At 45.8% G+C, this 13,505-nt stretch overlaps 2 protein-coding genes and 1 pseudogene across 3 annotated transcripts in view; 1 reads left to right on the top strand and 2 right to left on the bottom strand.

Annotated features, from left to right (window-relative positions):
- C8H1orf189 (chromosome 8 C1orf189 homolog) overlaps positions 1 to 3,210 on the bottom strand; it is a 5,736-nt gene extending 2,526 nt beyond the window's left edge. Inside the window, exons 1-2 of one of the 2 annotated variants that reach the window (XM_002922490.4) lie at positions 2,773 to 3,210; positions 2,481 to 2,521 (exon numbers count right to left, since the gene is read on the bottom strand). In XM_002922490.4, the coding sequence (XP_002922536.1) occupies positions 2,481 to 2,521; positions 2,773 to 2,805 (74 nt within the window). In that variant the 5' untranslated portion in view covers positions 2,806 to 3,210. Of the gene's footprint in view, positions 1 to 2,480 lie in introns of both variants that reach the window. The other variant, XM_034667562.1, reaches the window with a different exon arrangement.
- On the top strand, positions 192 to 688 carry LOC105239002 (annotated as a pseudogene).
- A 130-nt stretch (positions 3,211 to 3,340) lies between the features above and the next one.
- On the bottom strand, positions 3,341 to 13,485 carry C8H1orf43 (chromosome 8 C1orf43 homolog). Its single transcript, XM_002922489.4, has 7 exons — positions 13,139 to 13,485; positions 12,696 to 12,797; positions 9,129 to 9,246; positions 8,857 to 8,910; positions 8,073 to 8,239; positions 7,941 to 7,999; positions 3,341 to 4,254 (listed from the first exon to the last, which is right to left on the bottom strand). Exons 1-7 carry the CDS (start codon positions 13,202 to 13,204, stop codon positions 4,059 to 4,061), a joined length of 762 nt encoding a protein of 253 aa, XP_002922535.1. The 5' UTR covers positions 13,205 to 13,485; the 3' UTR covers positions 3,341 to 4,058.
- Between the last annotated feature and the right edge of the window lie 20 nt (positions 13,486 to 13,505).

The raw sequence follows: 13,505 nt of genomic DNA, 5'->3' as shown, positions 1-13,505 counted from the left end.
AAAAAAAATCTTAAAAAAAAAAAAAAAAAAAGAGTTACACGCTTCACTGACTGAGCCAGCCAGGTGCCCCTGCCCTGTTGAAAAAAAAAATCAAGTATTTTTTACTGAGATAGAATTTTAACCCATATAGAAATACACCGAGAGTTACAGTTGTGCCGTCCGAGTTCCTGTCTCTCGCCCACACTGCCTGGATGGCTTCCCAGAACCATGATCCAGCTGCCGCCAGCGCTGGAGCCAAGCCCGGGGCGGGGGGGGGGGGGGCCACCTGGGGCCCTGCAGGCGAGAGGCTAGCTGATGACACCCAAGATGTCAGGCAACAAAGGAATTTCTGCCTTCCCTGAATCAGACCTTTTCAAATGGGTGGGGACCATCATGGAGCAGCTGACAAAGTCGATGAAGACGTGAGGTGTTAAGTTCTCTCCGGAGTTCCACAGTGGTTCCCCTACAACGCACCCACGCTGAAGTTCCTCACACCCTGCTACCACCCCAGCGTGGACACCCAGGGCAACATCTGCCCGGACATCCTGAAGGACAAGTGGTCTGCCCTGGGTGATGTTAGGACCATCCCGCTGTCCGTCCAGAGCCTGTTAGGAGAAACCATTGATGGCCCTTTGGTTATCGAGCTCTCGAAAAACCTATAGCCTTTAAGTAACTGCAAGAACCCTACTCAAAGCAGGTCTCCAGCTAAGAATGCTGTGTAGTTTCTCTCCTTGTGTTGTCTTTTTATTTCATCCTTAGATGTTCTGTCCTTTCCTTCATTTCTGTCTAGGATTTTGTTTCTTAAGCTGTGGTGTCATTTTTGTTTTGCTTCTGCTTTTTAAATTAAGTCTCTGGGGGAGCCTGGGTAGTGCAGTCGTTAAGCGTCTGCCTTTGGCTCAGGGCGTGATCCCGGCGTTCTGGGATCGAGCCCCACATTAGGCTCCTCCGCTGGGAGCCTGCTTCTTCCTCTCCCACTCCCCTTGCTTGTGTTCCCTCTCTCGCTGGCTGTCTCTCTGACACATAAATAAGTAAAATCTTTTAAAAAAATAAATAAAAAATAAATTAAGTCTCTGGTTGAACCCCTGTGATGAATCTATTCAATAAATACATTGGGTTTAAAAAAAAAAAAAAAGAGAGGGATGACTCTCTGGCTCAGTTGTTGAGCATGTGACTCTTGATCTTGGGGTTGTGAGTTCAAGCCCCATGCTGGGTGTAGAGATTACTTAAAAATAAAATCTTTGGGGTACCTGGGTGGCTCAGTTGATTAAGTGTCCGACTCTTGAATTCAGCTCAGGTCCTGACCTCAGGATTGTGAGATCGAGCCCCATGTCGGGCTCCTTGCTGGGCATGGAGCCTGCTGGAGATTCTCTCTCCCTCTGCTCCTCCCTCTCCCTCCCTTAAGCAAATAAAATGTTAACAAAAATAAAAAAATAAAATCTTAAAAAATATATACTAAATGAAAAGTTAAAGCTTTGTGTTTCCACCCCAGTTCTCAATGAAGTTATGTTTCTTGTGTACATTTCCAGAAAAAGTTTCTGTCATATACAAGCAGTAGTATTATTGTTTTTACCGTGAACTCATACTTTCACATACATAGTAGTATTTAACAGTTTGCACTTTTCCTACCAGCACAAAAAGATTTGCTTCATTCTGTGTAAAGGCTGCCTAGTATTTTTATATCATAATTTAACCAGCTAGACGGTTTCTACTTTAAAAAAAAAATTTTTTTTTAAAAGTAATCTCTACACCCCGCCTGGAGCCTGAACTCAAAACCCTGCGATCAAAAGTCACGTGCACCTCCAACTGAGCCAGCCGCCCCCTTTCTCACTTTTGTAAACAGTGCCGTCAGGTACACTCTTGTGTACGGACGTTCCAGAGCTTCTGCAGGTATATGAAAGGTCACCTAGACACACAGCTGCCAGGTCCATGCCTATGTGAATTTTGAGATCTTAGGTTTTGATAAATTTCATCAAGCTGTCTTTGTAAAAAGGCTGCATCATTCTGGACTCCCATCCTTGCTGGCTTTGGGTATAACCATCTGTGAAACCTTTAAAAACAGGCTTATCCTACCTGATCCCAGACCACTGTAGTCAGAATCTTCTGGGTTAAGACCTTAGCTCATGTGTTTTAAAAAGCTCCCAGGTGAAGGAGACATACAGCTTGGTCTTTTCATTCACTCACTCAACAAACACTTACCTGCATACCTATCACGATTAATACAACAAAGCATTACATTCCACTTAATAAAAGAACAAAAACTTGATCTGATTTTCCTTCAGACAAAAGGGAGAAAGAGACAGTAAAAGCACTGTGTGGGTAGCACAACCTAGTGGGCACTGGCAGGCTGTCCCTGAAAGGCTGCCTCCTGCACCCACACACCCCTTTCCTTCTTGAGGAGCCCTGGACGAGGATGAAGTGTATCTGAGAGGTGGCTGGGGGAAGGACACAAGGGTGACAAGGTCAAGCTGAGGGGTAAGGGAAGGGATAGAAGCAGAAATTACCTGTCAACCATCTTCTTAAATCCCAGGACCCTTTGAAAACTCTGCAAGAAAAGCAAGTTGCTTGCCTGCCTTGACGTCCAGCACCCCATCCCCAGCACCCTTCCCGTGGGCCTCTCTTCTTGACAGGGAATGGTCACTTCCTAGGGGAAGTGAGGGCAAGAGTGCTACTCCTTCCAGAACAGATCAAATAAAACATGCAGGGAGGAGCTGGCATAGAGCAGCCAGCACTTACATCACGGGCCCCTCAAGAAACTGCTTCTGGTCAACCCAGCCCCCTTCCAGCTCTGCACACCTCTTCGACTTTTGTTGTCTTTTCCACAGACATGTCCACAAGCTGGCGAGACACGGGCTCAGGACGCGAAGCAGGCTCTCCCTTCTGTCCAGTTGGTCACCCAGGATTCAGTAGTCATAGCAACACATTTGCCTCCAACAACAACCCCAGCGCCTAGGACTTGATTGGTCACCTGGCCTGTTGCCCTGGAGACCTGAAGGGAATCCTGGTTCTCTTGCCCTCTATTAGTGACACAGGCAATTCTAGGAGCAAGGACCACGGCCCCAATTTCAGGGTTTCTTCTGTGGGGTCCCTGTATGATCCTACGTCTAAAGAATATATTCTATGCCTGTTTCATTAAAAGGCAACTGCAGGCACCTGGGTGGCTCAGTCAGCTAAGCATCTGACTCTTGATTTCGGCCCAGGTCATGATCTCAGGGTGGTCAGCTCCAGCCCCATGTCAGGCTCCGTGCTCAGTGGGAAGTCTGCTTCTCTCTGCACCTCCCCCTGCTCCTGCACATGGACACTCTCTCTTAAATAAATCTTTAAAAAAAAAAAAAAGGCAACTATAAAGAAATGAATCATACGCTTTTCTAATTGTTAATTTTATTAAATGTCAGACTGGTGCATTGGTCTGACATTTCTTCACTGTCCCACAGTATCCCCAATAACTGTGGGGGGATGGGATTATGTCAGGTGCCAACATTCCCTTTTCCATTTATTCAAGACAGTATGGAAAGAAAGCGTAAGGGCAGATCCTTGCACGTCAGGGAATTTGTGTTAACGTTTCCACACACCCTGGAGTAATCCAAGTGGAGCACCAGGCAAGCTGTTCCATGTAGCACGCATGGCCTCACTAGACCTCCCCACCAGCTAGTGTCCGCCTTTCCCACCAATCACCTCTAATATGTCTCAAACCCAAATGGTCCCCATTCACCTATGTATAAAGGGGTAGACATGAAGACACGAGGCCCTGACACCCCAACTCTCACTCTTAGGATTATTTATAGTCCGGAAAAGAGTGGGGGGAAAAGGCAGGTGAACTATAATCAAAACCAAGTGAGGATTTTTAAGGAAGCATTGATGGAAACATTAAGAAAAACATCTGAATTCAACTCCAGAAAAAAGTGCTGCCAAGGGAAAATGAAGTCCTGATTCTCTGAAACAGGCTGTAAGAACAAGCTGGAGAATGATCCTCTAGGCATGAACCTTAAGAGCTCTGGACACTGTGGCACTTCAGCTGGGCCCACCAGCCAGATGACCTGAAGCCACTGGCACAGCCAGCAGCAGAGCAGTCCATCAGCCCGTCACAGAGTACTTTCCAGTGTGTTATAGTTGTCCTTAAAGCTCTTCAGTTCAAGGAAGTGCTTGGCACGTTTACTCTTCTGACTGGAGGGGAGGTATGTCACCTGGATGGTTGTTGGGGAGACTTCAGGAGACTGGGTTAGGTCTTTGGCTGCCGACTGGTGCTGTCTCTGAGAGCTCCCACTTCGTGCTTTGACCCTGGAGAACACAGAGAGGGCAGCTCAAGGACAGAATGAGGACTAACACGAGAATACAACTCAAGGCTCATCCATTCTGTAACTGTAACTATAACCAGAGACGATCCCTGTCCTTGTCCATCTTATGAACGAGTTACTAAAACCCCATCTGACGGCTTCGAAGTAGTAGAGAAACCAATTTTCCCACTGAGTCCCTGCCTCTGGCTCAACATTTTCTTCATCTCACTATAAAGAAAACTTTTAATTCTGATTTACCTAATGTGTGCACGTCGCTAATATACTCCCAATCCAAAAACAGTCCCTTGAAAACTGAACACCAAAAAATAAGAACAGAAGTGGCTACTGAGTACTTACAACCTGTTAGGACATTAAATTTGGTTTTTTCCCAATATCTAATTTACAGATATCCCAATATCTCTACATGGTGGTAACATCCCCATTTTCCAGGTTAGGAAATTGACAGCCCCCTTGCCTGAGGTCACAAAGCTATCAAGTGACAGACTTGGGGTGCAGATCTAAGTCTGTCAGATTTCAGAGCCTATCCTCTTTGTTAGACTCATCTAAACTTTCTAGAAACCATTAATTAAGGAATGAATTTTTTTTTTTTAAGTTCATCTATTTAAGTAATCTCTACACCCACTGTCGGGCTTGAACTTGAACTCACGACCCTAAGATTAAGAGTTAAGTGCTTGGGGCACTTGGGTGGCACAGTCAGTTGAGTGTCTGACTCTTGGCTTTGGCTCAGGTCATGGGATCGACCCCCATCTTGGGCCCCATGCTCAGATTGGAGTATGCTTGAAATTCTCTCTCCCTCTCCCTCTGCCCCTCCCACTCACGCTGTTTTTCCTCTCTAAAATAAATAAATCTTAAAAAAAAAAAAAAAGTCACATGCTCTTCCAACTGAGCCAGCCAGTTTTATTTCTTAAAAAGATTATTTATTTATTTGACAGAGAGAGAGAAAGAGAGAGCAAGAGAGGGAACACAAGCAGGGGGAGTGGGAGAGAGAGACGCAGGCTTCCCGCCAAGCAGGGAGCCCGATGCGGGGCTTGATCCCAGGACTCTGGGATCATGACCTGAGATGCAGGCAGACACTTAAGGACTGAGCCACCCAGGCGCCCCACCCCTATTTATTTTTTAAGTAAGCTCTATGCCCAAAGTGAGGTTTGAACTCACGGCCCCAAGATTAAGAGTCATGTGCTCTACTAAGTCAGCCAGATGCCCCACAAGGACTGAATTAGTATTTTTTTTTTTTTAAAGATTTTATTTATTTATTGGACAGAGATAGAGACAGCCAGCGAGAGAGGGAACACAAGCAGGGGGAGTGGGACAGGAAGAAGCAGGCTCATAGCGGAGGAGCCTGATGTGGGGCTCGATCCCATTAACACCGGGATCACGCCCTGAGCCGAAGGCAGACGCCCAACCGCTGTGCCACCCAGGCGCCCCTGAATTAGTATTTTTTAAAAGATTTTATTTTGGGGGCATCTGGGTGGCTCAGTTGGTTAAAAGTCTGCCTTTGGCGCCTGGGTGGCACAGCGGTTAAGCATCTGCCTTCGGCTCAGGGCGTGATCCCGGCGTTATGGGATCGAGCCCCACATCAGGCTCTTCCGCTATGAGCCTGCTTCTTCCTCTCCCACTCCCCCTGCTTGTGCTCCCTCTCTCGCTGGCCGTCTCTATCTCTGTCGAATAAATAAATAAAATCTTAAAAAAAAAAAAAAAAGTCTGCCTTCAGCTCAGGTCATGATCCTAGGGTCCTGTAATCGAGCCCCATGTCAGGTTCCCTGCTCAGCGGGGAGCCTGTTTCTCCCGCTCCCTCTGCCTGCCACTCCCCCTGCTTGTGCTTGCTGACAAATATAAATAAAATCTTAAAAAATAAATTAAAAAAATTTATTTTTAAATAATCACCACACCCAACATGGGAATCAAACTCACAACCCCAAGATCAAGAGTCACATGCTCTACTGACTGAGCCAGCCAGGCACCCCAAGGACTGAATTAAAAAAAAAAAAAAAAAAAGGTTTCTTTGGGGCTCCTGGATGGCTCAGCAGGTTGAGTGTCTGCCTTCAGCTCAGGTCATGATCCCAGGGTCCTGGGATCGAGTCCCACGTCAGGCTCCCTGCTCAGTGGGGAGTCTGCTTTGCCTTCTCCCTCTGTCCTTCCCCCTGCTTGTGCATGTGCTCTCTCTCAAATAAAATCTTAAAAAGATAGTAAGAAAATATGTATTTATTTATTTTAGAGAGAGAGAAAGAGCGTGCACACACGGGTGAAGGGCAGAGGGAAAGGGACAGAGAGAATCTCAAGCACACTCCCTGCTGAGCACAGAGCCCGCCATGGGGCTCCATCTCATGACCTCGAGATCATGACCCAAGCCAAACACAAGAGTTGGATGCTTACCTGACTGAGCCACACAGGTGCCCAACAAGGGCTGAATTCTTTTTTTTTTTTTTTTAAAGATTTTATTTATTTATTTATTTGACAGAGAGAGACAGCCAGCGAGAGAGGGAACACAAGCAGGGGGAGTGGGAGAGGAAGAAGCAGGCTCCCAGCGGAGGAGCCTGATGCGGGGCTCGATCCCAGGACTGTGGGATCACACCCTGAGCCGAAGGCAGACGCTCAACGGCTGGGCCACCCAGGCGCCCCAAAGGACTGAATTCTTAACAAAATTGTGGTAAAATACACACTCGACCACTTGTAAACGTTACAGTTCAGCAGTGTCGAGTACAAGCACACCGTCGTGCAGCCATCCCACCGTCCATCTCCAGAGCTCTTTTCATGCTGCAAAACTGAAGCTCTGTCCCCATTAAACCCTAAGCCTCCAGTCCCCGGCACCCACCATCTCCTTTCTGCCCTTATGAATTTGATGACTCTACGGACCCCAGATGAGAACTAGAAAGTACTTGGCTTTCAGAGAAACCGTACCTTGAACAGGTCCCCTAAGTGACTTCCAGACTAAAAACCCTTCTCATCCTCTCCCCTGCTCACTTTCACTCCTGTTTAGAGCAGTTTTTACTGGACCTTCTGTTTTTGGAACAAGGTAGTTTATTTTTAAGGACACAGATAAGAGAGGACAGACATACCCCTTATCTTTTGAGAAAGAGCCATACTCAACACAGCAGGAAACAGAGGTGGTTCTTTTCAAGGCCAGTAACTAACTTTTTATTCTACATTGGCTTTCCCTTTCCACCCTTTCAACTTTGCATAAACAATACCACCCAAGCTATGTTAGCGCACATTTAAAATGATGCCAGACAAAAGTTGTGATTCCTGCAACACAGACACTCCGTAGCTTCAAACGGAGTTCCTAATGCTCTAAGTGCTAATAAAAATGGATGGCACTTAACAGTTACTTTATCAGAGCAAGACATAGAAGGAAGACACTGGAACCCTGGAAGAGAAGGAAATCCCTATACTGAAAAATTTTATCCCCTTTATTGGTATAAAGTTACACCACTTTTGACATTTTACTCACCTGGACTTAAAAAAAAAAAGAGAGCACAAAAGTAGGAGAGGCTTCTGTCCCCGTAAGCTTGGAGAGCAGCACATGCTTTCAGACGTGAGGGAAAGGCAGGACCTGACAGCTCGTTATCAGATTTTATTAATACTGCTTATGAAGGGCACCTTGCTGGGGGGTGGGCCAGCACTACCGTACTCTCCAACCAGCCCCTCCAACATATTCCCCTTCAAACTTACACAGTGGCCAGCTCACTCAGGGCCTCCTGGTAGCGAAGGTACTCACTCTGGCCAAAGACCTGAGGAAAGAGGAAGGGTGAGATTCCCGTATTCCTTCTGTTGCCTGAAGGAAAAAGTGGCCATCCAGCTTACCCCTGTCCCATAGCGGGCTGTCTCATAGCCATCCAGCAAGGTATCAATGAGGGCCTTGCGAACACCCTTAAAAGGAGTACTAGTGTTCCGAAGATCTAGCAGATAGGAGCGGAAATTCTTGCCCATTAAGGAACGGGGATGTCTGCCTTCGGCATGAAATGGTATCTCTGTGGAGATAATAGATAATAGTGATAACACTTCCCTCCTTTATCAGTATTTCTAGTTTATCTCTCGAATTTAGAAATGGGTCCAATGAAAAAATTGGGGGAACTTCTAATAGAATGAAGAAGACCACAGGTAGAGAGCTGTGTATGAGTGCTCGTTTGGTGGTAGCAACACAGCTATGAGCTGCACCAAGGGCACCTAATAGTGTCTCTTTCCAATTTATCCTCCTACTTACTCATCCTGGCTCTGAAATATAAACCACGTTTTAGGAGAGATGAAGCACATTTGACAATGGTCATAGAACAGAAATAATTCAAGAACCATTTATCTTGGTCTTATTGAGAAAGCAGATGTCACCTGTCTTTTGCGGAAAAACAAGCAAATCACCACCATCCATTTCATGAAACTAAAGGTCTAAAGAACAAAATAAATCCACTCATTGAAGAAATAATGTGCCTCCATCATTTCCTTAGACAAAATAAAACTAGTCCTCTCAAAACTCTAGGAAATTCCTCTTAGCTAGAGACATACAGAAAGGACAAATTCTAATATAGTGGGTTCCTCCCTCTTCCCCAGGTGAGCTTTCAGGATCCCGAATATCCTGTCAAGTAGCCCTTACCAGAGGCACGGATGGCATCCAGAGCTTTCATCCTGTATAGATAGTTGTAGCAATCTGTTGAAAAAGAGACTGGTCGTAGACATAACCCTAAGAAGATTTTCCAAACTTCAGCAAGCTAATAAAATGCCTCCCCACATCTGACATATACCCAGCAATAGAGGAACCACAGGGGTAGGTTTTTGCCAGCAGCTATGCTAACAGCTCGGAAAGCAAAGGAATTCTGAAGTTGTGGGATTCCTCACTGAAGTATCCTCCAAGAGCATGCCACGTACTCTCATTTCCCTGGGTTTCTAGCTGTAGCAGTCTTGCATCACCATCTGTAAGGAGCTGAGGTTCATACTTGATATCTTGAACCCTGGATAGCCGGATATCAATCTCCTCTTTTAAGTCCTGTTCACACAGAGAAAAGAATATGCAATCACTTACCCTATACTCTGCTTTCCATGAACCTGGAAATGGGGCAGAGCAAGTGAACAACTAAGACAAAAGCAGCAGAAAAAATGCTATGTCTGATAAAATTGCCAGGTAAGACTAAAAAATTTAAGGATAAGATTAGGTTCTCTAAAAACTTCTCTAAACTATACATCTCTAAGCTAGATCTTTTAACCTGCCAGAATTTCTTCAAGTTCCACAGCATCAACATTATTTCTGACTCAACTGGGTCTAAAATCTTAGTTAGGTGTTATAAAGAGCTTCCAGAGAAAGAGAAAAAATGGACAGCAACTGGAAATCATACTCTAAAAATCTGTGAAGAGGCCTGTATGTGATTTATAATAACTTGGGGACTACCCTACCTGGTGGACCACAGAACTTCTAAAAGCTTTCTTCTAGAGTACATTAAATATTTTAAGTAGGTAATTCACATCCATGGTGTAAATTTAAAAAAAAAAAAGGTATTAATGCTACTCCTAACTTACCCAGAAGCAACCACTGTTAACAGTTCCAAGTTCACCTCTTACTTAAGAGGGTTGCCAGAGCCCCAGCAGATTTTCTTGTGACTTTGTCATTTACTTAAGTACGCTCTACACCCAGGGTGGAGTCCAACGTGGAGCTTGAACTCAGGATCCTGAAATCAAGACCTGAGCTGAGATGAAGAGTTGGAGGCTTAACTGACTAAGCCTGCCAGGTGCCACTTCTTGCTGCTTTTTTAGAAACTTCCACTGTGAAATATATCATATGTTGAATACGTGTTATGTATGTTTTAAGTAACATAAACATCGTTATGAGGAACATCTATATCTGCTAACCTGTTTATGAACTAGAACGTTACCAATGACTCTGCAGCCTTGCGCGCCTACCCGACTGAATGCAACCACCAATCTTAATTTGTCAACAATCTATTTTTCTTTACTGTTTTATCACATTATCAACCTAAACAAGATATTTAGCTTTGCCTGTTTTTGAATTTTACACAAATGGAAAAATATATTTTAAATTCCTTTGCAACTTGTCTTTTAAAATTTTAAATACTTGGGGCATCTGGGTGGCTCAGTCGGTTAAGCATCTGCCTTTGGCTCAGGTCATGGGGATCCAGCCCCACGTTGCACTCCCTGCTCAGCGGACAGCTTGCTTCTCTCTCTCCCTCTGTTGCTCCCTGTTTATGTACTCGCTCTCTGCCAAATAAATAAATAATCTTAAAAAAATTTTTTTTAAATACTTTATTGCAATAGGTTGAACTTACATGTGATAAAATGCATCCAATTTGTGTAAAAGGATGAATTTTGACAAATGAATACACCCACTCAACCACCATTACAACCAAGATACATAACATTTCCATCACCCCAAAATGTTCTTCATACCCCTTTGCAGTCGACTTCTCCTTCCCTGCTCCAGGCAACAATTATGTACTTTCTATTGATATAGTTCTGCCTGTTTTAAAATTTCATATAAATGGAGTGGAACAAAATGGTAGATACTCTTTCATGAATGGCTTTCTGGTTTTTTTCACTCAGCATGTTTTTGAAATTCACTTAAGTTTGTGACTTTTTCATTCAAAAATGCTTTAGTGTTTCATTTGTGTTCATGTATTTGTTGTTTAGCTCATTTTTAATCCTTATGGTATTCCAGAATACGAGTGTATTATTATAAATATATTCTCAAGTAGACATTTGGACCAACAGTTTCTTCTTGAAATATCACTGAAACGAACACTCTTATACATCCTCTGGTACAACATCAACAAAAATTGACTTCTCTATGCTACAAGTGGGTGGAACTGTTGCACTATGGATTATGTACATGTGCAATCTTACCAGATAATGCCTACTTACTTCCCAAAGTAGTTTTACTCATTTGCAGTTCTACCAGCAATAAATGAGAATTTATATGAGAGAATTTTTTTAAAGCAGAAGGGATCTTATCTCATCTAGTCCAGAGAGCTCCTAAATAATCAAAGTTTTGATTGATTCATGATGTGCTGGAAGCCAGCCCTATATCCCTCTTATGGAGGGCAGGTGGCATTTGGAGAACTGAGGGAATGTGGAAGCAGCTCTGTTGAGGTTTTAGACCACAACACCTTCCTTAAGGTTTTCCATGAACTATCTCAGCAAAGCACAAAAAAAGGAGGATTAGCAGCACTGGTTGATGAAAGGACACTGATCTAGAGTTGAGGGAATTGTGTACTAGCTCTAATTCTCCCAGTAGCCTGTTTGTCACAATAACAAATTATTGGGTACTTACTATATGTAGGCTCTGGCTTTACTGTGGTAAACAGAACTGGCATGGAGCCTGCATTCTTGAACCTTAGTCTAGCGGAAGCTGGGCACTGAACGAACCGACAGATGTAAAAGAAAATTTGTGGTAAAACAGTATCTAGAAAAATATCAGGATATTATGAGAAAATAAAAAAAGAGCACCTACTTTTAAATAGATAATAAACACTCTTCTTTGGAGAGGAATGACATTTGAGCTAAGCTCTAGAGAGCCAATCAGCTAGCCAAGAGAAGACTGGAGAAGATCATTCCACGGCACAGTAACAGCACATGTAAACGTTGGAAATCTAACCCCTGTAGCCGGATCCCAGCTAGACCCCGGGATCAGGGAGAGCCATACAAGAGGGTGGGGGCACCAAGACTTCTGGTTTGACGGGTTAGGTGTCAGATGCCTGTCAGACCTGGTGGAAACGCTAGAAAGCCAGCTAGATATATACCTGCGGGGCTCCCGCATGTATAAAATTTGGGAGAGATAAAATTTTTTTTCCCTAAGATTTTATTTATTTATTAGAGAGAGAGAGATTAGTGAGAGAGAGCAGATATTTCAAAGCCAAGGAACGGAAGACAGTTACCTGAGGAGACAGTATAGACAAAAAGACCACTTGGTTATTTCCGGTCTGTATATCCTGGAGTAAGCGCCTTCCTTTTCTCGGGTTTCAGTTTGTCACCCGAATGGTGGAATCACATGCTTTATGAGGCCCTCGAACATCTAAAGTTCCGTCAAGGCAGCCCTTCTCATGGATCTGGGCTAATGTAACCCCTAACCCCATCCTAAAGCAAATCTTACACAGTAAACACAACGTTTAACTTGGAACTCTTACCACAGAGCTGGCAATTTTAATCCAAGTCTTTCATTCCGCAGATGCAAACACTCAAGTTCCCGGGTAAAGCGCAGCTGCCCCGCAGCACGGAGCTCTAACCCGGGACCGAGCTGACCCTTCCCGCTCCCTCCACTACGGTGAGCGGGGACCGAGCTGACCCTTCCCGCTCCCTCCACCAAGGTGAGCGCGTGGGTCAAGGACGACAAAACATGGGCACTGAAGTCATCTTAAAGGTAAAAGACATCTCCTGCTAGGCCCCGCTGGAGCTGGAGAACCAGGCCCATCTCATGCCTTAAGGACCTACCTTGGGGGCATTGTGTCCCACAGGGACATGAGGTCCCCTTCGGGATTTCATTGCAAAGCGCATGATTTGCCTCTTCACAAAAATAAATAGCAGGACAAACACCTGTCCAAAAGATAAGAGAGAAGTAAGGAATCTTTAATAAAAAAGACAGTTTAAAGGGGGGGGGCACGCCTCCATTTTAAATGCCCAGATGTGGCTTTCAGGGGTGCTTCGAGGTACACCTTCCGGCAGGGCAGGGGCGGGGCGGGCCGCGGGGACCCGGCGGGGCAGGGCGGGGCCGCCGAGGGGGTGGTTTCGGTCCCCAGGAACTCCTGGGGCAGGTTGAGTCCAAGCCCAGAAAAGGCGCAGGAGAGGGAGTGCAGGATGCGGACGGGGGAGCGCCCACGACAGGGGTCTCTACTGGCTCAGACGCGACGGCAGGAGGGGGTGGGGGATCTCCTCACCAGGCTCCCGTAGGCCATCACCAGCACGACATTCACCCCGGACAGCCAGTTACTGCCGGACGCCATGGCCTCCCCACCCCGCGCACAACTGCTCCGGGTCACCCCGCCGCCCTGCCTCGTCAGCCCGGGCTCCGCCGAGGCACCGGCGCCTGGGCTCCCCGAAATCCCCCGGCCATTTCCTCACAGGGAAAGACCAAGGCTGACCCGGCCTGAAAACATGGCGGACGGGAACCCAGGAAAGAAGAACGTCGCCTTCCCGCTACCCCCTAGCACGTGACCCAAGCCCGCACCGGCCCCGCGGACGGCGCGCGCCGAGGCGCCGCACGACGCCAGGAACCGGAAGCGGAGGCCGCCCGTGCGTCACGCG

The sequence above is a fragment of the Ailuropoda melanoleuca genome, chromosome 8 (genome assembly GCF_002007445.2).
Source record: "Ailuropoda melanoleuca isolate Jingjing chromosome 8, ASM200744v2, whole genome shotgun sequence".
NCBI classification, from domain to species: domain Eukaryota; kingdom Metazoa; phylum Chordata; class Mammalia; order Carnivora; family Ursidae; genus Ailuropoda; species Ailuropoda melanoleuca.
Note: the sequence above shows the minus strand (reverse complement) of the source record. Positions and strands in the feature narration are given on the sequence as shown.